The sequence below is a fragment of the Rhagoletis pomonella genome, unplaced genomic scaffold (assembly GCF_013731165.1).
Source record: "Rhagoletis pomonella isolate Grant_MI unplaced genomic scaffold, Rhpom_1.0 Rhpom_scaffold_00002, whole genome shotgun sequence".
Taxonomy (NCBI): domain Eukaryota; kingdom Metazoa; phylum Arthropoda; class Insecta; order Diptera; family Tephritidae; genus Rhagoletis; species Rhagoletis pomonella.
Window position 1 is genome coordinate 73019707 of NW_023458556.1, and position 25220 is coordinate 73044926.

Consider the following 25220-nt stretch of genomic DNA (forward strand, 5'->3'; position numbering starts at 1 on the left):
TCATCAAACTGAAGTCAAACTTATTTGTGTGCATACTCAATACGTATGTATGTATCCAAATTGCATAAAACGAAGAAAAAAATCAGGCGTACAATATTTTTAGCTCTATTGCGAGGGTTTTGACCATGTTTTTTCCAATGTCCAACGTTTGTCTTACCACACCACTTTTATTCATATCGTGTGCGACTTCAAAATTAAAAATTTTGCATGCATATTTTTTCTCCTCTATGAATAGGCAATACGAGTACCTACTCTTATCATAAACCCTCGTATTTGCATTCAACTGAAAACGCTCATCGCCAACACGTCGAACAAATGAAATCTTACTCATAATGGTGAAAGCAATCAAATTGAACTACTTTATACAGCACGAGAACATGCATATTACTGTCTAATGCGACCACTCTTGACCATTTAATTTGTTGCTATAATAAAAACATATAAATTTATATAATGAGATAGAGGTGGACACTTGAAGACGAGATTTGCAAGTTAAGTGTGCGGGTGGCTAGTAAGTCAACGTTGAACACTTACTCTGGCATGACGGTTCAAACGGTTCAGTTCATTCGCGGTGTCGGTGAGATTCGGTATGGCTTTGTGCGAGCTCGGTACCACTTGAAACGGGTGCTTGAATAGGACAATTAAAATACGTGTTGTACTTCCAACATTGGAAAGTCAATTTATAATCGCTCTGGTGAATGGATATTGTGACTAACTGTAGTTGAGAACAAGGAGACATTGAAATAGTACATTATAAAGTATTTTTTGTGTGTTGTGTTGCGCAAACGCATACCGGTTCGCTGAGTAGTTAGTTTTGCGACTTGACTTAAGGCAAGTTCATCGCAAGCTGTTATACATTCACTTTATTAAAACAAGTAAAATAGTTAATCAAAGTTAGTAGACTTTATAGTGAACAGCAAGAAAGATATAGAGCCAGTTTTTTCCATCGCATGTTTAAAGCGCAGACTGTGTGATTATAATCAAGTTTTTATTCTGTATTAAAATGGGTAAGATTCAAATATATTTAAATAAGCTGCAAAATCCCAGATTAATGAACGGAATTTAAATAAAGTGTGTAGAAACTGAGAAAAAATTTAAAATAATAAAAATGTGTGAAATCAACACCGAATGTTTAAAAAATATAACAGATATTTGCGTGTAAAATTGTGTCATTTTTGTGAAGTATTTACTTAGGAATTTATATGCATATATGAGTAGTCCACTTGCATAGTGCTCTATGTAAAATTTGTTAAATTTTTAGTTTACAATACAGTGCAAAATCCTTATATATTCTGAAAAAAATAGCATCAATTGTTAGCTACTCTAGCAAAAGTCGCTATAATACTTACTGTATGTATATATACTAGGGATGTCAATCCCGGGATCCCGGTCTTTTTTAAGTCCCGAATATCCCGGGATTAGTCGATTTAAATCCCGGGATCGCTGGAAACCATTTTTTTGTTAGCCAATTAAATTTTTATCACAAATATCCCCTCTCAAGGGCAAAACAAGAATTTTTTGCTATAATTTCTTTAAGATCGCATTTCCATCAAAAGAAGGAATAATTTTGCTTCGGTCAAAATGGAATAGGTGATGCACTTATATATTTATTTTTTACTTAAATGTGTTAACTTTTTTATTATTATTTAAATATACTGATAATATCTTAAATTTATCTCAAACAGTGATTTAAAAAATTTTATATAGTTACATAGGCAGTTACTGCTGTACCAAATACAGTCACTTACAAAAATATTTGGCATCGTTTTTTTTTTTCAATATTCAAAATATTTTTCATGGTATTTTTTTGTTAATTAAAAAGAATATATAGCTCATTTTACAACAAAAATCATGTAAATCAAAATTTCACACTTTAGAGAAAGGTAGTTTAAGTTCACCAAATTATCATAAAAATATCAAACTTTTTAATCATAATTTTTAGAAAACATTCTATTATGCAGTTTTATAGCCCATTCAATTTAATACAATAAAGTGCAATTTTAAAGTTGCTAAAAACTCCCTTGATTTTTGAATTTTTTTCACTGACAATGTTGGGCATTTTCTTCCTTATAACGAATTTTTTTGTGGCAAAAAAAAATATATAAAATGTCAACGGGATATTTTAGCAACTTCAAAATTGCACATACGTATATATTTTTTTAAATTAACAAAAAAAATATTTCTGGGAGGGACCGTATATGCATTTGTACTTGTAGTACAAAAACTATGTTATAAATTAATGAGGATATGTACATACATACCCTGCAAACCAAAGTTCCCGAAATTTTAACGAAATCTTTAGGAGTATCTGATTTCTGTAACGATTTTTTTCCGAATCTTCAAAGAAAATTATATGAAGTGGTTGACACGAACTCGTAAAGAAATTTCTGTACGAAAAATAAAGAAAATTCTGAAAAAAGTCTGCACGAAATTGTTCACATAGCAGCATTATTTTCATTTCTTTACCGATTTTCTTCCGAAATTTCGTAAAAGAATGGAAGTGTGCGTAATTTATTTCATTTTAGAAAATTCGGCAAAAAATCGGATGGGATCTTTCCGAATTCTTTAAAAATTCTTTACGATTCAGAATACTCTGAAAAAATGGTTTGCAGGGTACCTATATGTTTGTAAAATTTTATGTTTGTTTTTTGTTGATTGAAAATACTGAGTTATCGCCTTAATAAATATGTAAATGAATTACAATAAATTGTACTTTTTTTTGTTATATCAATCTGATTTAAAATACTATAATAGGGTGTTCAAAGATGTGTTGCACTTTTACCTGAATTTCGGGACAATCCCGGGATCCCGGGATTGTATTTTCAGATCCCGAAAATCCCGGGATCGACAAAACCCCGAAATTTGACATCCCTAATATACACACTTTCAAAAGTCTCCATCTTCTGATGAACTTAGAGAAGCAAGAAAACGTGGTAGTTTCAGTGCCTAATGGAAGACGTCGTAAAAAAGAAGCAGACCAATCTTCATGGAAGAGAGAACGCGAAAAGCTAAAAAAAGCTGGCTATGTAAAAGTTACTGTTAAAAAACTCGCTATATTAAATGTTTTATATATAAAATTTGCAAAAACTACCACACTGCGATTTTGGTTTTTAATGTTATTAGGCTCTTATTTATCCAAATTTTCAGATAATAAAAAGAAATATACAATTTGGATGCTACTTGTTGTTGTAGAAGTTTTTTTTAATTTATGGCTTACTATTATATGATCACATAACGCTGTGTACAAGTGGACTACTCATATACGGTGACCATCCGTCCTGTATTATACGGGACAGTCCTCTCTTTTCGTCAATTGTCCTGGTAATTTATTTATTTCATACGGGACGCCAAATGTTCTGTATTTCTTTTAATGTCCCGTATTTGTCCCGTATTCGGTAGTTTGTGCCTTAACAGTTTTTATTTTTAAATCTTGATGCTTGTAATTCGAATCGAGGAGCCCTTATGTGGTTTCTGAAATATAATTTTGCGTAGAAAAAATAGATATTTATTCTAAAATAAATTTTACAAGTATTTAGATTTTCAAAGGTTTTTTCAACGTATTTCACGTTGAATATTCTGTATGAAGCAAAGCATTTTACTTTTGTCGAGAATTTCGTCTTTAAATTGTCATTTTTGTTTACATTTTACTCTAAAATTTCAAACTTTGTTTGCGTATAGGGAATTTCAAAACGAACAACAAAATACACACAGCTTGCTGTTTTTTCTAGGGCACTATTGCCTGCCCAATATGTCGTGGTGTGGGGGCAATTTTCAAATTTTGTGAATAGAGGAAATATTCATTAGGCGAAACTGCGCCAAAAAATGTTTGCTGAATGAGAGATTGCATCTTAAACATGAGACAATCCAAATAAGAAGACTACCATGAGAATGTTGTAAAAGTAAAGAAGTTCTATAAGATGGAAGAGAAGTGGAACCCTTCGAAGGTACGCTTTGCAATTCAGCTCGTTCCGGATGCTATTCACTGCATTGCGCTTGGCCGAAATCCGAGCCTGGAAATAATCCGTTGAATACCACCCCTGCTTCAAAAGTTGTCGGATATTTTCATCATGTTTCCCTGCCGAGGATAGTTTGTAATAAATTTTGTGAGGTAAAAATCCCGAGCACAAAGTACAAAGTTATGGAAAAATATTCTACAACTAAAATACATTTAATGTACACAAATCACACGTGAACACACATAGCAGCACTTTTTATATGAAAATTTGCTAATGGAAGTGCAAAAAATTTAAACAACGAATTACTTAAATACTGGTATTAAAAAGTGAAAATACTGAGAATTAATGTAAACATATCTGTTTCTAAGCATCCTCGTAAAGTTTCATGAGAAAATTCGATATAGTTTTGCTAAAACACACACATGTCGAAGTACACTAAAGTCAACCCATTTTAGGTTTATATATTATCGGTTTATAATATTTTAAATATCGAAGAGAAAGGACAAAGTTCCTGAAAATCGCTATATAACAATTAGCTAATTCTTCAGAAACTAAACAAACCTAAAAAGTTTATATAAATAGCTTCGTCAATGCATTTGAAAATTATCCGATACTATCGATAGTATAGATAGTTTCAAAGCAAACTGTCGAAAACATCGAATCGGATGACTCAATAGTTTTATAGCTCTAGTAAGAGGGAACTTTTGCTCTTTATTCTTATTACTTTCAAACGAGCAATTCTTGTACATATGTATACGTAACTATATCCATAGGTTCCTCGGAAACTGCTGTAACGATTTTGATGAGATTTTGTCTTCAGATAACGGTTTGTATTTTGTATTTTCAATTTGTTACAAATAAAATAACACCTTGGGTATCAAATGGAAAGTATTTAAAAAAAAACCCAATTCAGAAATATTTTTAAATAGGGTTGCCACCTATTTTATAACTAAAACAATTTAATATGGATATCCAACGAAAGATATTTAAAATCCAGAAACATTTTCCATGAGGGTTGCCCCGCTTTTTTCTAATGCAAACTTTTATCTTAGTAATTTCATTCAGCATATACATATACTTACATATGTATACGCACATATACACAAGAATGTCGAGGTCTTATATGTATTCAATACCCTCTATCTGCATTTTTAACAAATATGAGAGCCTGATATAAAAATCCACCAAAGACTTAACTGTCATCGGTCATGCTAATGCTGACCTTGCATAACGCTTGACAGAAAAATTTACATACTTTTAAATTGCAAAGTCAGGATTAACATCAGTGACGACAGGTAAGTCCCAGATGAGTTCTAACATCACAAAGCTGTTTTTGTGAAAATTGCAGAGGTATTAATAACTAATTTTTATCGTTATGGTAAATAATAAATTCCATTACCAATATTACATAAAAAGTGTTTATAAATTAAAACCTTAAAAAGTGCATGCGCTCCTAGCAAACCTCATCCAACCTGAGCATGAATCACGTACGACGACAATCGTTTGGACGATATCGTGTTGAGATTGTCTTGCTTCATGAAAACAAAAACTGTTTGATCATTTCAGCGACGAATAACTGTTACAATTTTTTTTTTTTTTGAAATAGAAGGTTTCTTTATAGATTTTGCGAAGAAAGTATTTTATTGTTAATTTTCCACAAATTCTACTTAAATTTTATTCATTAGTTTTAAAATTTGAACCCTCATTTGTATTTGCCAGCAGTGGAAACTTTGGGAGATAAGTACATGCGGTAGGCAAGTCTTTTTCATGTGTATTTTTTCTTAGACTTTGTATAAAAAAAGACAAAAAAAAGAAAAAGGTTTGGTGGAATGAATGGCCGCCCCAGTAAGCAATACCGAGTCTATTCGATTTCTGAGTATGACGCCTTATGTTGGACAGAAGGGGGAATATAAGGGATTTAAATTGGAAAAGAAATTAGCCTATGATCACAGAAGATATGGAATAAATTTAAAGTGTTCACCCCCGGTGACCCCAAATAAAGGTTAAAACTTAAAAATAAACTAATAAAATTAAAGTAAAAGTTTGTGAAAAATTAAAAATAAAATACTTTTTTCGCAAAATCTGTAATAGTACAGATTCTTTGAAAATTGCGATTATTTGACATTCGAATTATCTACCGCGCTCTGTAATTTCGCCGGTAGCAAAATGAAAAATTGTACTAAAAAGAGGGAGTTGTATTTTTTTCCAATTGTCAAAAAACTCGTTAAGAATCAAAAATTTTGTACGCACAATTATGATAGACATTTTATTATATTATATATTGTTTATAAATGAATTATATTTTTATAAATCATATGTTTTGAGTCATATGTTTTTGAGAAAAATACACTGTAGTAATTATAAAATTTCAAAATTACATTTCTCGACTGAAAAATAAGATATTCGAGCTAACTCGACGGCACACAGTGTGCTTTTTTAAAACCAATTAATCGTAACGCTTTCGACAGAAGCAACATTTTGATATGAAACAAAATGGCTTTGAAAGCTAATGTACTTGCCTTTCAAGGATAAATATTGCCATTGAGCCACAATCACTCCTTGACCTTAAAAAAATTGGTCAAAAATAGTGTTCTTGTAGTGTATTTAAAAAAAAAAAAAACATTTTTTGTATTTTTTTTTTATACTAATATTATAGACTTTGAGACGAGAATCACGATTCCACTGCTTAAAAAACGGTAAAATGTCAACCCCTCAATTGGAAAAAAGCATTATAAATTGCATTTTTTATGATTTACATGCAGCTGTGCATCCTTCACACAATTTTATATCCCTCGAACAACAAGTTTGTTTTAGTGCTATTCAAGACCTTTAATTTAAGCCAAGGTAGAAGTCTCTAGGGCCTTTGAGAGCTAAATAATTACGATTCTGAAGTTAAACTTCGATCTAAATTTCAGTAGACATTTTACGCAATTTGTTTCTCATTTCGGAGTAAAACTATTACAGCAGTTTCGAAGTTTGGTTTAAAATTGTTATAACTTGGCTCTCAGAGGGCCTGGAGACCTTCTACTTTGGCTCAAATTAAAGGTCTTTGAATTGCACTTATTGTTCGAGGGATATAAAATTGAGTGAATGATGCACAGTTGCATGCAAATAGAAAAAATGCAATAAATAAATTTTTTTTCGAATTTTTAACAGTGGAACCGTGTTGCTCGTCTCAAAATATATAATACTAGTATAATAAGAAATACATAAATTTTTTGTTTTGGAATAAATTCCGTGAATTTTGCATGTTTTTTTCGAAGAACACTACTTTTGACCAATTTTTTTAAGGTCAAGGGGTAATTGTGGCCCAATAGCCACAATTGAAAGGGATTTATTTTAATTTTCAAAACCATTTGGTTTCGTATCAAAATGCTGCTTCTAACGAAAGCGCTACGATTAATTCGCATGCAGTGTTCAAAAAGCACACTGTGCGGCTTGTGAAAGGACAAGAGATGTATTTTAAAACGCTGTGCTGGGGGAAGGCTGATCCAGTGGTAGTCGGCGCGTATTAGCTTCTCGCAGCCGTACTTGAATAGCTCGGCTGGAAGGCCGTCAGCTCCAGCAGATTTATTATTCTTCAGTGGCATAATCGCTATTCGTACCTCGTCATAGTAAGGCGATGGGACAGCGACTCTACCGTCATCGACCGGGGGCTCGGGTTAGTCTTCTCCACTAATTTCAGTGCTGCTTCCATTCAATAGGATAGAAAAGTTTACCCTCCATTTTGGTCAAAATCTAGTTGTAATTACAAAGAAATTAGGAATTTTAAGAATATGAGCCTTCATTACACTTAAATCGCGTACGATCTATGTATTCTTACAGTTTCGGGCATTTTTATTGATCCTAGAAAGTTATATTGACCTCAAAATAGAAGAACTCATTTTCTTCCGTATTATTCGTATGGGAAAAATAAACGCTCGATGCGCGACATCTTAAAATTATCGTAGAGAGGGAAAGATTCATGGAGCATTATTGCTATACCAAATACTAAAATCCGTTCGCATTGCCGGATTTTTTGTTTGACGTGGTGTTCTCCTTAACCCTATTGTTCAAAAACTAGTTATTATTAACCGACTTCAAAAAACGTGGAAGGTCGCTAATAGCTAAATCTTAGTCAAATAAAACGAAATTAGCTTATTTCCTTTTTTAATTAAGGTTTTTATTGTAATTTTAAAATTTAACTAAAGAAATATTTTTTTTTATTTAATTAAAAGAAAATATTCTTTTTTTATTTCCTATTTGTATGGCACAAGTACTTGTTTACATATGTATGTTTTTTTCTGCAATGAAATGATTTTCAAATTTGTAATTTATATTTAAATTTAAATAATTGTATTAACTTACATTGATTTAATTGCAAAAATCTTAACCACCTCCAAGCGGACTCGTACCAGATGTCGCTGAACGCTTAAGTTCTTTGAAATTTAATGAACTGGCATTTTTACTGACTGGTTTGTCTTTTCACTGCAGGTTACCTATACGTAAAGTTAGAAACACAACACTACCCATTAAATTCCCCGCAGGGAAAACTGCGGTGACAGGTAATAAGATCAACGCACGCCCCGCGTCCCCTGCGCGACCGACGCGCCACACCACGTAATGCCACGCCGCCCTCGATATTTCACATTATTATATTTGTAAGTTATTGAAAGATTTCTGCTGTGTTTTGGCAAGAACTTGTCTGCAGTAAAAAAGCATATAATTTCAAAAGTGTGTAAAAAGCAATCAATTAACGTACATGATCTCGGTTCCGATATTAAATAATTGTTTATACCCGCGTTTTGGCACATTGGCTTGAATGTGCCATCGTCATTCTCCTTAGCTGCTTTTAAATGATGTCGTCACAAATTGCTGGCGGAGACATGAATACAGTGTAAAAAAATTGCTTTTCTATAATTTTTTTAATCGTTATTTTATGATTTTCATTTTTTCGATCATATTGTCTGATCCTAGAAAACCAGAAAAACGTTTAATGTTGACAATTAAAGCAACAAACGAAGACCTAAGAAAACCTCAAGAACCACAAAAAAAAGTTCAACTGGAAAATGAAAACAAAAATTCTTTAATTATTTGCAGGTGATTGCATTATTGATACCAGTGATGGGCAAAATTTTATTTACTAAAAATTAAATGCTAAGTATTTTGGTACTTATGCTGTAGTAAATATGTGTAAAAGTAGTATTTACTTAAGTATTTTGGATGTTACTATACATCGAGTAGGCTAGTAAATTTTTACTTATTTTCTTAGCGCTAAATACTTAGTCTAAAGCATTTAGTTAGTTTCACCTAACACAACACCGCGTACAAAATAACGTTGGGACTTTGGCTTCACTAACTACTACGTACAAAAACAATTCGGTATTCTCAGGGCTACTTCGGCATTTTTGAGACTATTTCAGGATATTCGATATTTTAGGGACTATTTCGGGATTTTCACAAACCTGTCCATTATAACATCGATAACAATATCGATAAATATAATAATTGCAAAATCATTAATTTTATCGATAAATATGTCGATATAAAGATCGACAAATATAAAGAAAATTTCGAAATAGTCCCGGAAATCATGAAATAGTTCCGGGAATCCCTAAGTAGTCTCGAAAATCTCTAAATAGTCCCGATTCAATTTTCCTTAATCATAAAGTATTTAGTATGTAAGTATTTAACCATATAATAAATACCTTAGTACTTTAGTGAAAGTATTTTGCATCCCCAAAGTACCCTATTACTTTGGACTAGAGTATTTAGCGCCTTTACTTTAGCATCTAACAGCTCCTAAATGGCAAAGTATTTTTTACTTTAGTATTTACCAACTCCTAAATACCTAAGCTTTGTTTAATTGAATATTAGACATCTCCAAATATTAAGTATTTGAGTATTTAGTACCCAAACGGGCATACTAAATACAAAAGTACTCCAGTATGCCCAATGGGCATTGCCCATCATTGCCATGGATACCATGTACATATGTGTGTACATACTAAGGCATCTAGTACCGGGATTCGGGATCCCGAACATGTGTAGTACCCATAAAAAAATTTTAAGCGAATCGGAGACATGACATAATTTTATTTACGAAATCCGTCCGACTTGTATATGTACATATGTTGTGGCATTCTTATATTACTACACACATATGTATATGTATAAATACTACATGAAAGTGTAAAGATGATCTCTTATTTTTTACTTTTTGTTAAAATTACTTCGACTTCAATATGAATGAATTTCAATTCCGTAGTTTTTAGTTTATTCTGTTTGTAATTAGCTTTTTAAACTGATATAAATTAAAGATATTTATATTTCTTTGCTTAAAAGCACAAATTTATTTTTATTTCTAGTATTCGCACTAAAGATAGACTACAAAACTGGTTCGTTAGCATATCTTAATTAATGGATCCCGAAATCCCGGGATTCACAAAATGGTCCGGGATTGGATGCCTTAGTACATAGGTCCTTTTAAGTCCATAAATTCATAAATAATAATAGATTGGCGCTACACATATGTATTTATGTTAGTGTTTGGCAGAGCTTCTCTTCCGAATTGTGGCATGCGCCTTGACGTTGAATTTTATGAGACGCTGTTTTTCATGGCAGAAAATCACTCGGTGATTCGCCATTGTTCGCCGAGGGGCGACCGCCGTTACAAAAAAAAACCGTTTACTATATTTTTTTGCGATGTTGCTTTGACCAGGGCTTGAACCCAAGCCCTGCAGAGTGGAAGCGCGCACTGCTAGATTAGTTATTTTGGATCAGCCTAATGTATATACATATCGCACACGTAGATCTAAATTGAGCTAAATCAAAATTCAGATCGGGCTTGTGTTACGTACAGATTCAACGCAAATAATACAAAACCAGGTAATCGAGGCGGGTTCACCGTTCGTGTCCGGACAACTTTTTATTTGCTCTCAAAACATTTTTGCCGGAGAGGGTGCTGAAGTACGGTTCACCGTTCAGTTCGACACATTTTATTTTGTTGTGAATCATCAAGTCGTTCGGACAGAAAATCAAAATCAATTCGATTCGAACAAAGAGTGTTCAGCAAATTTTTGTCGCGCTCTCAGTGAAACAAAGTGGGAAAGGAAAGCATAAAATGACTAACAAAAAGTGTCCGGACACGAACGGTGAATCCGCCTTAAGAGTAGTTTTTAGTAAATGTATATAATCATGAAGAAAAAACTATTTGCATTCGTGGTTGCCACAATTGGTAACTTTCTACCAAAAGTGGTAACTTTTAAACGGTTTGGTAACTTTTATTTCATTTTGGTAACTTTTGCAACTAAATATCTATTAGCATTACTAGAAAGAAATTAGTTATGTTTTGCATGTGCGTAATTATAAAAGCCCTTCGAGTTTCAGTGGCAGCACTACTGACACTTCTACAAAATTACTTCGATAAAATTAGAGTCATCTCATATTCGAATACTGGAAATATTTCAATTACAGTGGCAGCACCAAGGGCTGCACTTCTAAAACAACTTTCGAATTTTTGCGATAAATTTTGAATTCTACCATCTCACATTTTAATAGTGGCCATCTGGCAATTTTCGGTGAGATCCATAAATGGTTTTGATTATTCCGGCACAAAAAAAAAATGTCGCGTGCTTTTTACTAGACCCACCTACCGACATGTATTTCGACCCACTGAATTCAAATCCGAGGTCCGTTTGTCACGTACACTAAATTATGAAAAAGCGAAAAAATAGCAAAAAAAAATGCAATTTTCGCAATTTACTCGAAATTATGTACGAGTCAAACGGACGGTTAAAGCACCCGCAACTTTTTTTTGTGTGCCGGTGCCATTATTCCGTTAGTCGCAAATATCGGTACATTCCGAACGAAAAATTACACTGAAATCGGCACAACTTCGAAACCGGTTTGTCTCCAAACCAAATTTGACAAGGGATGATGGAAAATCATTCCACATTACATCATACTCCGACCCTGTCGGAAGCACCAACAACGAAAATGTGAACAACGGCACATGCAACAATTCATTGTAAGAAAAATATTTTCTAATAAAAAAAAATTATTATAATTGTCAATAGCATTTTCAATCTTGATAATTTATCAAGAAAATAGATTTAAACTTCTGTGCTAGAACTGGGAGTTCTTGATAAATAATCAAAAATTGACAAATTATAAATATATTGAATTTATTAAGCTGTATTATTAACGGACTGTAAGTATAGGTATACACATTTGTTGTGAAATATAGCAGTTTTATTCAGTACATATATTTTTTTCTCAGTGAAGAAGTGAAGATTTTGGTAGTGAAGATTTGGTAACTTTTGGTAACTTTTCTTAAGAGATTTTGGTAGAAAAAAAAGTTTGGCGAGTGGCAACCATGTTTGCATTCACTGGAGGTAAGTCCTAAGCATTGATTTATTGAATTGATCACACTTTAGATCTAGGTGTGTGATATGTATATTTTTTGGTGCCCACTTTTTTGTTAAGTGCTTGGCCGAGTTTCTCCTCCAATTTTTGGGGTGCGCGTTGATGTTATAAACAACGTTATAAAAATGGAAAGGCTTAAGGCCGGTCCACATAGAACTTTCACTTTGGCTTTGGTGTTGGCGTTGGTTTGGCAGAACGCACGTTAAAAGTATGCTTGCTACAATGAACGCTTGTCAGCGAATGCTTGGGCCACTAAATTAACATACTAACGACAGATAAATTAATATTTCATATCAATAGTTGCATTAAAACCGATATTTCTTGCCCGTACTTGATTAAAAAGGAAAAATATTTCACATAGTTTTATTTATTTGCAACAGCTGACGAGCGACGCACGCGAAAAGTTGAGAGTTGGCCATCTTTTTGCTTTGTGTTGGCGTGAGCGTTGCTGAATTTTGGCTATGTGGACGGCTGCATTCATGTATTCACAATCAGCTGTTGAAGCGACGACAACGCCAACGCAACGCCAAAGTTCTACCGCCTCCGAACGGCAAACGAAGTTTGTGAGAAGAGTTTTCAAGGCAAAAGTACACTCGGAACCTTTTTTGTTTTGGATGCTGCTCAGACCTGGAATGGTACCCAGGCACTACCGGGTGGACGCACCTCTAGCAACTCGGCGGCCGTATTGAATATGTACACTAAAGTAGTTTCCAACACCACTTTAGTGTTCCTAAGTCACCATTAAATCTAGAATAAATGTTTTATTCATTAATATTAGAATGTTTTTGACGCAGATACGTAAGTACATGATTAAATAGGAATGGGTTTGATTTCATTTGCTTCTTTTGTAGTAAAAAGGATGATGCAATCAAGGCTGTCAATTACCTTTAGGTACGAGGGGATAAAAAAAGTGCCAAATGGAAAAATAAGAGTGCTAAATAAAATGTAATTCTTTTTAATTAAAAGAAGATTATATCTTTCTTTCACATTTAGCAATCAAATAAGTACAATGTTTTTAATACAAAAGTAAATACAATACCAAAAAATAAAATATAAACAAGTTGTATAAACCTTAGAAACTAGGAAATGTTTGTTGGTGAAAAAGTAGTACACCTGACGGATTTTACAAAAGGTTGTGAAATATTAATTTTTTTTAAAAGTGCAGGGAGCAACCCTGTCCCAAATTGAAAAATTACGTAAAACGTAAAATAGGGCCAAAAATGGCACGAATTGAGCCAAATTGACAGGACTGTATGCAATAGTGTTATTTGTTGTAACATATAATTAGTATGTACATGCGCATAATGAGGCGATATGCTTGAAATTAAGTTCAAAAAGGACTAGTTTTTATTTACAGATATATGTATTTTCAAAATACAAAAGGGTTTTTGGAAAATTTTAGAATTCTAAATGCAATTGAAATGCTAAATTGATTAAAAAGGAGCTAGATTCCGCTCCAAATACTAATCTGGTCCCACAGCATTGCGCTATTCACACGACGATCAATGCTTTTTAGACTAGCCCTTTGGACGTCAACCGATACGTCTAAATTAGAAGCTCTAATCTGTAGCCTGATGTGCACCAATTTTAATAGCGCTTTTGTTATTCTATCGGTTTGGAGGAATCGGAATTAACTTGTGGTTTTAGCGTATAGTCCTATATGTACATAAGTATCGCGTACATATTACTCGTAAAGAGTCAGCATTGTTGCCTTAAGAAGTAGTTGTTAATTATTTGCTTGAACAACACAAAAAACTTTTCCCTTCACTACGAATCTAAATATTCAGAATTACCACTTTTCCCACAGACTACTTGCGAAATCTACAATCACTTTATTTAATGCAAAAAATTTCATTCGCTGATATACATGCTTAGGTACATACATATATACATACACGTGTACATATGTAAGTATGTGCCCAGTACGGAAAATATCGATGTTCAACCAGTTCAGATCTGAATTTCTTCCTTGGAACGAACTGTTGACTTTAACATGGCGATGTCCTAGGCATCAGTCAATTATCTGACTCTGCATTAGATTTCAACTACTTTAAAATGGATTTGGCTTAAAGCACTTCAAAGGCAATATTTTATGCTGAAATAGTTAATTGACCCCAGTTAGATGTTTTTTCAACTAATATTGAATTATTTGCATCAAAAGTGTAAGCATTTGGTTTATCTCAATGAAGCTGTTAGGTGATTATCAGGGAACTGATTTTATGGAAATTGCCTTTTTTTCTGCTAAAGAGATAGAGTATATTCGATTAAGAATGTCCACGATTTAGCTTTCCCTGATTCCATATATACACATTTGATGTTTCCTTTTTTAAGATATTTGCCTTTTTATGCCTTTTCTACCTTTAAAAAAGTGATTATAGCATTTACAACTTTTTTTTTAAATTAAAAAATATACACATGCCCATGCGGCTTATAGAAGCGCAGGGACCTCTTGCCAAATTGCTGTTGGAAAAATTCAAAGCCGTTTTCTCAGCTAACGTAGGCTTGGAGACAATAAGGGGTGTGGATAAAATTGTAAAGGGCGAGGAAAACGCCCTTATTCCTGATAATATGAACGTTTCAAACGTTCCATATTTAAATTGGGCTCCACATGTATCAACTTACGTCGAGCGCACATTTAGTACATTCAAGGCTTTTCCTCGCGAAAATCGAATGAAAATGCTGCCAGAAAACTTCAAAATGCATCTTGTGATTCAATGTTACTACAACTACTTATACAGATTAAAGTTTTATGAGTTAGAAACTCGAAAGGATAAAATAGTCAAAGATTCAAAGTACAAATTTTTCATATAATGAAACTAGTTCATAGTTTTTCTCTTTTTACTTTTAATATAAACATTTCTAAAATATGTATTTTTTGATTGTTCTTCGTATTTTCTGTCTTATTTTAGTGCCTTATTTTGCTTTTTTTGCAATACCTAGTGCATTTTCCTGCCTTTTTCGCTATTTTATTTTGCCTTTTTTATAGGTTTTTAGGTCCTAAAAAACCGTTCTCTGGTGATTACACATCAATTTGAAGTTAGTTGCTAAATAAGTAGAAATAAATTACTTTTTCTGAGGTAATAGGTTGAGCTATGCCGTACTGGGTGCATACTAGGGATGTTAAACCCGGGATCCCGGCCTTTTTTAAGTGCCAAAAAAATCCCGGTATTAATTGCCAAGAATCCCGGGACTTTCGGGATTTGTAATTTGCAAAGGTGGCAATAATATGATGACCAGTTTTTGCTATATTTCTTTTGTTTATTTAATATTTAATATATTTTAATAAATGTCTAGCTAATTATACATACACATAACACCGTGCGAGAGGCAATTTTACACACAAAAAAACCAATATATTTTCGAAGCCATGGGCCAAATATATGCAGTAAAATTGTGTTTTTAGTTTTTCTCTCGGTCAGGATTTATTAAAAGGACTGAAAATTGAATAATATGAGTAGTTCAGAAAATGGTTTAAAAAATTTATTGCAATGTGTAGAAAAACAGTATGGGTAACAAATTAAAGAGAAAATTCTGTAGAGAAAGAACAGATTAAATATTTTGGTGCATAAGATATTGAAAATGTCCTTAAAAGTTTTGATCCTAAATATCCTTGGCATTTTGCAATATTTATTTTGAAAAATTATATGTTAAAGACTAATATAAATTCGACAACTTCCTCGAATATAGTCCTTCTAACTTTATTAGCTTAAAAATATAAAATTGCTTAAAAGGATATTTTCAACACCTGTTCGTCCTTGTGAACCCAAAAAAATTTATTTTTTTTAAATCCTACAGAATTTTCTCTTTCTTTGGTACCTATTTTAGTTCTACATTGCACTTTTAATAATTTTTAGAATGTATCTTATCTTTGAAATTATAAAGTTCTAATCAAAAAGTATAAAACTAAAAACGCAGTTTTACCATATTTGGCCCATAGTGTCGTGAGTATATTCATTGTTTGGTGTGTTTTGAAATTTCTTTCTTAATATTACCATGAATATTTTTGAAATTAGTAATAATATATTTAAAATACTTGAAATGAAGCCTATTTATGATGGCGATGTCGTGTTTGAGTTTACGTGGATTTGTTCAAAAATTTTAAACAGAGAAATAGTTTCATTAAATACGATCTTATTCTAATTGAATAATGGGTTGTTTATTATACTCAACCAAGTTGGGTTTGATTTAACCAGAATTTGTTCAAAAAATTTAAACAGGTAAATAGTTAAATTGAATACGATTTTATTCAAATTGAATAATGAGTTGTTTATTATACTCAACCAAGTTGGGTTTGCTTAGTTAAATTGAATATGATTTTATTTAATTTGAACAATGAGTTGTTTATTATACTCAACCAATTTGGGTTCGATTTTACCTGGATTTGTTTAAAAAATTTCAATATGGTAATAGTTAAATTAAACACGGTTTTATTCAAGCTGAATTATGATTTATTTATTTTAAGTTTTAGTATAGATTTAATTTATATTTAAAGATAGATAATTCTAAACTCATATTTAAGCTAATATTCACATACAGCATCGGTCACATAAATATCACTCCCATTTCAAATTGATATTGTTTGCCAGGTGTGTTTATTTATTTATTTTTAAGAATTTCAAATTTCTAGAGCTCATGTAGAAAACTAAAAAAAACAGCAACTTTCATCATTCATCAATTCTAAGACTTCAGAGAAAAAGTTTGAAATTTGGATGAAAATGTAGTTTTTTTTTTGTAATTTTCTACAAAGTTTCAAACTGAGGTTAATATGCGTTTTGCTAGAGAATGAACTCTATTTCAATTGAAAATTTTGGAAAATAAATAAGTACATAAACATATCTGGCAAACAATATCACTTTGAAATGGGGGTGCTGTTGATATGACCGATACTGTATTTTTTACCAAATAAGTATGTAATTAAAGAAACTTATTTCTAACATATGATTTTCCGTTGTTAATCGTATATATGATAAGTGGTGGGATTGTAAAAAATGATATATTCCTTAAATAAATTTCATTGCTACGTTTTTTTACCAATCTCAAAGGCTTGAAAGTGTTTATCAAATAAATTTATTTCAATAAAATAACACAACACATAAATTTGGTTTCCCCTATATTTGACTTCATTCGTTTCTCTGAAATTTCCTTGTGGTGCATCTGAGTCAACAATTGAATCATAGCAAGGTAAAGAACGCAAATTTAGAACAGTAAAGGTCTTCAGCTCATAATCGATAGGCAATCCTTCGGAGTATTTGATTAAAAATTCTGAGAATTTCAGCGAAGCCTTGGTAGCAAGAGACCAGGGTGGGTTTAATCTTGAAGTAATACTTTTTGAATACATCTTTGATTGTCTGTGCTTTGCCTCAAACCGAAAGCACCAAATTTTTTTCAGCGGACCACACATTCTTAATGCTGAAGGATAATGAGTCATAAAATGATGTTTTGGTTTGAGAGTTTCGCCAAACAAAGATATATAGAGCGAATGGTGATCTCTAATAAGCTTCTCTAAATGTTCAATATCTCCCTGTATTTTAAAGCTAGGCTTGAGAACAAAGTCGACAATTTCAATACGTAAACATAACTTCCAATGGTCACTATCCCGAGGGACTTTATCTCCTATCATTAGTGGCAAAAAGTGTAAAAATGTCAAGCATTCTCTAGCCGTCATTTTAAGTCGCATAGATTTAAGTTTATTTAGCTCCAGTGAAGGAGATGTATTAGCTATTTCGGTCTCCCAGTATGGAAATAAAGTTTTTCTCGAGTTCAATTCCTCAAGGGTAAAGTAATTAGAGTTAAGTAAAGAAAGTATAATATTACATATGTCATATACACATACACCTTCAAAGAGATCGTGCATTATGTCAAATGCATAGTTCTCGGTAACATGAAATGTACCAATTGCATTAAAAAATACAATTTTCATACCCTCCTGTCATTTGGGAACAATTATGTTGTATATCTTCTTCATAATTTCTTATATTACGCAAGTGTAAATTTTCTTCACAAGTGGATTTAGTTGAAACTTTGTCTAATCTACAAACTCTGCAAAACAAAGAACTGTTAAACGATCTAGAAAACCCCAAGATTGTATTCAAACCAAGGTTATCCCCTACTACTAAGCCTAATACAAAATATACTTGGAAACTGTTATCGTCGATTTTAATCTCTAAACCTTTTTCTTCCAGATATTTTATTTCTTTAATAAGGGGGGTTAAAGTTGTTCTGTTTCCCATGGCCTTCAATTTCTTTGTTTCAACGAATCCAAAAGAAAAAATTAAGTCTAATTTTGAGAGAAGATGTTCAGGAAGATTTGGAAACATATAATAAGCAGCGCATATAGCAGAAGTGTGTGAACCCAAAAGGTTATTCAACTCGAAATCATCAAAAAAAAGTATATATGGTATAACATATTCTTGTTTTAAAAATTGTGTTTTCCGTTTAAATATATCTCCGTTAACGAAGTTTTCAATTTCATGGGTTTGGATATCGTTTTTAATATTTGTCAAGGTTTTGTCGAGGACACCAGGCAATTCAAAGAGCCTTTTTATCTGAAACCTAACTGACATTAAGTAATAATTAATGGGCTTGATGCCTAAAGTAGGTTGACCTCGCTGAACAGTTTCAGCTAATATGTTTGATATTAGAAATGGTTGCGGTGGCTTAAATAAGAAAATACTCTCCATATACTTAAAAAACAAATGTTCTGTTTTAAAACTTCTATACGGAACACTACATATTTCGAGAATCAACTTTAAATTTCTTGTATTATCCGAAGTTTTAAATTCTTCGAATAATTTAACTAGAGACATTACAATTTCTGTAACAATACTTTGTATTGCAACGACATCTTTACGAGGTATATTGTCTTTAGCATACAACTTTAAAGTGAACAAAAAGAACTGTTTCTTTAGTTTATCTATTATTGGATAAAGTAATTTTTCTTCACTGGCTTCACAAGTTAAAAAGTTTGATTGGGGGGCTTCAATACAGTTCACATCTCTTTCCCTATGTTGAGCTATCTGGTGTTCATAGTTTTGGGTGTATGATATGCAATCTTTTGAATGAGTCTTTACTAAATATGAACGAAATGCTTTGAGATTGGTAAAAACTTGCTTACAATTAAACTGCTTGCATTGTACTCTATCAAAACTTCTTATGAAATGACATACTTTTAGATGTTCGAGTAATTCATCTACCTTTAAAAAGCTAGAAATACATTGAAAACATAAATATTTCATGACGTTTTTAAAACTACAATATGATGTTACTCTTTACCCTTAAAGTAGTTTAGTAAGGCCACGATTGCCGGAGAAGGCTTATCATATCGAGTGCTTATAGAATAGAAATGATTTTGTATGAAAAGCCATACATTTTCACTAGCAAGTGGGTAATTTAAATTTAGTACGTGAAAAATTTTAAAGCAAATACATAAACAGTTAAGGTATGAGCTTTGTTTATAAAGTATTCCATCAAAATGCACATAAAATTCGTTAAGTTGGCATATATCATTACCTACGACTATAATAAGTGGTTGCAGTGTTAATGCAGCAGCAAAATATTTTTCTTGTAGCTCTCGTACTCGTACTTTATAGTTGTTAATTGCAGTCAAATGCAGAGTAAAGCTTTCCTGAGCATCTACAATGGTGAACTTTTTTTTAGTTTTACCGTCTTGACCTTGGTAATATGATGCTGTGAAGTAATTTGGAAATAATGTAGTCAATACTGTCTGAAAAGAGAAATTGCATAAACATTAGGACCTTAATGATATTTATAAATATTCTACCGTACAAAAATATTTTGAAGACAACTACCTTCATTTGTTATTCGTTTTGCCGACACGTATTCCTCTCCGGACTTTCTGTCCTTCACAAACTGTTCGTAGTAGTTGCTGATATTGTTCTTAAAATTATTCCATTTTGAGGCTAACTTGTCTCCCTTTTCTGGGTGTAGGACCTCAAAATCATACTCAATCTATAAATTTGTAAATTGTGCAAACGTTATAAAAATGTGTGCGTAATGCATTTAAAAAGCAAAATTATGACTTACCAATTTATAGCCAAACCTCTAAAAAACAGGAATTGTTTTTCACGTTTCGCAAATCTCTCTTGCGCAAAATTATAGTTTGACGCCAAATTTCAGATTCTTTAGGTGGGTTTGAATAATAGCAAAAACCCTCAGCAGGACTTTGGATCAACTTTTCCTTCAGATTTTGAAGGTGCGTTTCGTCAAATTCGTCTTCGAAATCTTCATTGTTCGCTGGTTGGATGTCAATTTTTTTGGTTTTGCGTTGTCTATTTTTTATGTTATGATACTTGTCGTTAAGTTTGCCTCCAGGATTTCGACGTGGGCCTCGGGGAATGTAGTAATACTCCTTAAAAATAAGGCCGGAATAAGGAATATAATTTATATATGTATAATATAATTCAAACTCAGGAAAGTCCAAAAAGTAAAAAACAAATTACCTCGGGTTCATTTTGAAAGATAGACGATATTTGCTTCGAAATTTTTTTAAAGTCGGCGCAGTGTAAGTCTAGTTGTAGACTAAATACTTCTTCTAAAATTATTAGAATCACGTCCTGGCGATGAATTTCTAGTATATAATTATTGTTGCTGTTGAAGCTTAATATGGCTCTTCCTTTTTCACAGCGATTAAGCGTTTTGCTTACGTCCAAAGGCTACTCCGTAGGCAATTTATTTTCCTTTTCATATGGATTCAATAAAAAGCTGCTGAGAGGGCCTTCACTGTTAAAAGCCTAAGAAAAAGAAATACAATCGGCGTCAAAAGTTAGCATACACCTTCTAATATAATATTCACAAATTGTATACATCATGGTACATATACATTGTATATATCACAAACTGTATACTCAGAATCCTTCTAGGAAATTTAATAAAAAAGATCGAAATTTTTTCGAATTTGTTGATTTTTTTTAATATTGTACTGTATGTATTCACTGGACGCTTACGTAAATAGCACACATTTACTTTTTAAATTTTCACAATGTTTTACGTGTTAAAGATTCTATAACATAAACCATATAAGTCAAAGTTTCAGACTTTTTTTGAGAATGTTTTTTTTTTTGTCGAGGGTGTAATGCATTTTCTTCCATATAACGCTTTTTTTTTTTTAATTCTGAAACTTTTACTTTTATGGTTTATGTAATAGAATCTATTATTAAAAAGAACAATAACGAAAAAAATGTATCACGTAAAACATTGGGAATATTTTTAAAAGTAAATGTGTGCTATTTACGTGATCGTCACTGAACATATCGTCACCTTGATATAGAAAGGCCCTAATTTTTTTTTTTAAATCCAGTATGTATTCTACAAATTCCATACAAAGTATGTTCGGCAATTTGTTTAAATATATGAAAGAAAATGCCCAGCATCGTTTAAAAAATCCCAAAAATCAGCGGTATTTTGTAACTGCATAAAACTTGCATTTTACCCTACTTTAATTTAAAGGGTTATAAAACTGCGTACATCACATTTTTCTAAAAATGGTGAGTAAAAAGTTTGAAATTTTGGCACAATTTTTCGCATTTCCATAATTTTTGTACAAATTTTGAAATGCGCATTTAAATGCAGTTAAATATATGTAAAATGAGGTTGCCTTTTTTAAAAAATGTAAATATAAAATAAAGAAAAGAAATATAGACTAAACTGGTTGAAATAAGGTGTTTCTGCTACTAGCTCTTTTCGACATGCCTTAAGTTACTTTATCAGATATGTACACGCTAAAGTATTGTTAAATGCGTATAAATTTAATTACTGTCTTTTGTTTTGTTACTAATGAAATATTTTTCAACCTAAATAATAAAGTAGGTTTCAAACCCATTTATTTATTATATGGTAGGACAGCTTCTCAAACTATATGGATGCAATTTTTTCATGTTAAGTTGTTGGAAAATAAGGCATATCTAAATCCCGAGATCCCGGGATTGTATAAACGATGTCCCGAAAATCCCGGGATCGCAAAAATCGAAAAAATTAACATCCCTAGTACATATATACATATTACTACTCGTATATACATACATATAAACATTTGGTGCATATATCAGACATTCTTTTTCATATCGGACACCAAATTTGGTGTCACACTTTCGATTGGCTTCAAATTTTTTTTATGGGTTCTATACATGAAATAAGCTAACACGTATTCGAGGAAATTTTTATATCCGAGCGCACTTGTGCACAAGGGTATATTAACTTTGTTCACATAACGATTGTTTGTAACAGCCAAAACGAATCGAGCTAGATATAGACAAATGTATACATATATGCTCAGAATTAATAGAGAAGTCGATTAAGCCATGTCTGTCTGTCCGTCCGTCTGTCTGTCTGTCCGTCCGTCCGTGTACACGATAACTCGATCGAAAATTGAGACGAAATTTGGTATGTAGGTTTCCATTTATCCAAGGTAGGTGGTATTGAAAATGGCCGGAATCGGACTGTAACCACGCCCACTTCAAATATAAGATTACTCACTCAAAATGGATTTTTTCAATAAATTTTAGACGAAAAATAAGAATATTATACATTTTTGAAAAATGGGCGTGGCCACGCCCACTTATGGTTACATGTGTATATCTTGGTAGCCGCTGAACCAATATCTTCCAAACTTCGCTCAGTTGTTGGCCTTGGTACAACATACCAAACGGCCGAAAATTTTCAAAATCGCACAATAACCACGCCCACATCCCATATAACGGTAATTTAGAGAAATACAAAATCTTCGATAAATCAGTAAATATTAAAGCTAATTTATTCAAAATTGATGCTTGCCACAATTCTTTACCAAAAAATACGTTTATGATAAAATTTTGGAAAATGAGCGTAGCGGCAGAATATCGCTTCTTTAACAACATTTGTTGGGCGTGGCTATACTAAAACCAAAGGTCATAAATTAAGACTTTATTGTGGATTTCTCCAGAATATCTAGATGGATTGAAAAGTTGTGGAACAAATGTTGTTAACGAAGCGATATTCTGCCGAAATCCACAATAAAATCCGCGTTTTGCTAACTTTAGTACTGCAATTGCCACGCCCATTTCTAGGGGTTTGCCGCCTTACAGAAAAATCTTGCCGTATAAATATTATTTCTGGATAGGCATTCTACCGGAATCCGCAATGAAATTTTACTTTTTTTCGAAAATAAATTACAAAAAATCGTTGATTCTCACAAAATAAACCATCTCACGTCATAAAGAAAAATATTTTAAAAATAGTTCTTGAAAAACCCCCATTTTTTAATCCCGTTTTTTTATAGAGAATTAAACAAGGATTACGATGGTATAATTTCGAGTCTTCACTATGCAAATCAACTTCAAAAAGTTCAGCTGTGAATAGCTAAGTTAGCTTTAGGACAATCTTGACCATCTTATATGAGGAAATGTTAAGCCCGTTTCTTTAGCTTTAAAACGACGTTAAGATGAAGTCTGTACGATGAGCAGAACCCGAGATATAACGATTTGAAGAAGTACATGATTAGTCAGAATCACGAAAAAATGCAAAAATTTAACAGATCATATCTCCGAAGAAAAAAAATTCCTCGAATACTTGTTAGCTTATTTCATATGTAGAACCAAGGCATATTCAACAAGGTAGAAGTGACAATTCAGTCGAGCTCTCTCATACCTGACTGTAATGTCAAAAAATGTAAACAAAGAAATTAACCCTTTGTTATGCATTTACCATATTTGATAGAACTCAACATCTTTGAAATGAAAGTTTTTGTAAATATGAAAATATTTAAAATCTCATTAGAATCAGCTTCATTTTATTTATTGAATTTTCTGTTTAATGTAAATGTGGAAATGCATACTTACACAAAATTACACACTAAATGAAACACACTCATTTATAAAATCGTTTTGACAATTTTCTTGCTTTTATTATCCCAATATTTTTGAGCATTTATTTTTTTATTCAAATACTTAATTCTAAGGTATATTAGACATTAAAAAAGTTTGATTCTTCTAAATTTACATCAGAACTTAACTTCAATAATTTAGCTATTAAATTTTTGCTATTCGAAATTTCGTTTCCATTAAATTTATTAAAAATTACCTTCAGTTTCTTTATGTCAACAAGGAATACTGGTTTAGGTTTTATCAGACCACTATTTGAAATTTGATTTGATAAATCCTGCACCTGGGACCAAACGCGTCCACTTAGAAATACTCGGCTGCGATAGACAACAAATAAAGTCACGACCACACGTGAAGAGTCTCCTAATGAAACATCGCATCAATTTGCCCACCGTTGTCGCTTCACTTGACAATTCGAAGGTTTAAAATAACGCACAAGTTTGTTGTCCAGGCTCTTGACAAACACAACGCACCGCTCGCAATTCCTTTTCATTTTATTATGTATTTAAAATCAGTCGCACAGAAAAAAATTTTGAATAGTATAGGGTTAAGAGTTGACATTTCAGTCGCAGTTCAAAAGAGAGAAATGTCGAAATCACTTCTACCTTGTTATGCCTTGTGTAGAACCCATACAAAAAATTTGAAGCGAATCGGAGCCATGACATAAATTTTTACGAAATCCGTTCGACTTAAAAAAGAATGGGTCATATACATATGTACATATTGATGTACATATTTATGTACGTAAATCGCGCTTTTTCTTATCTGAATTAAAATATTCAATTCAAATTGAATATTATAACCGGTTTTTAGCATTTATTTTTTATAATTTATGATTTTTTAATTTTATGATTATTCTTAAATATGTTAAACTCTATTCCTTCAAGATGCTGCAACGGTGAATAGATATCGTGGCCCAGACGCCTACACTTTCAGTGATTCCTTGGCGCTAACAAGTAAGTAAATTAAGTTGAAATTTTCAAAT

The 25220-nt window shown here is 32.1% G+C and overlaps 2 protein-coding genes across 2 annotated transcripts in view; one reads left to right on the top strand and one right to left on the bottom strand.

Moving 5' to 3' along the window:
• Positions 1 to 284: 284 nt before the first annotated feature.
• Positions 285 to 25220, top strand: part of LOC118734041 (putative transporter SVOPL) — a 63289-nt gene continuing 38353 nt past the window's right edge. The window contains exons 1-2 of the mRNA XM_036463736.1: positions 285 to 1007; positions 25123 to 25191. Of these exons, the coding sequence (XP_036319629.1) occupies positions 1004 to 1007; positions 25123 to 25191 (73 nt within the window). The 5' untranslated portion in view covers positions 285 to 1003. The remainder of the gene's footprint in view (positions 1008 to 25122; positions 25192 to 25220) is intronic.
• Positions 16888 to 21112, bottom strand: LOC118734042. Its single transcript, XM_036463737.1, has 4 exons — positions 20822 to 21112; positions 20406 to 20730; positions 20171 to 20330; positions 16888 to 20085 (listed from the first exon to the last, which is right to left on the bottom strand). Exon 4 carries the CDS (start codon positions 18280 to 18282, stop codon positions 17380 to 17382), a length of 903 nt encoding a protein of 300 aa, XP_036319630.1. The 5' UTR covers positions 18283 to 20085; positions 20171 to 20330; positions 20406 to 20730; positions 20822 to 21112; the 3' UTR covers positions 16888 to 17379.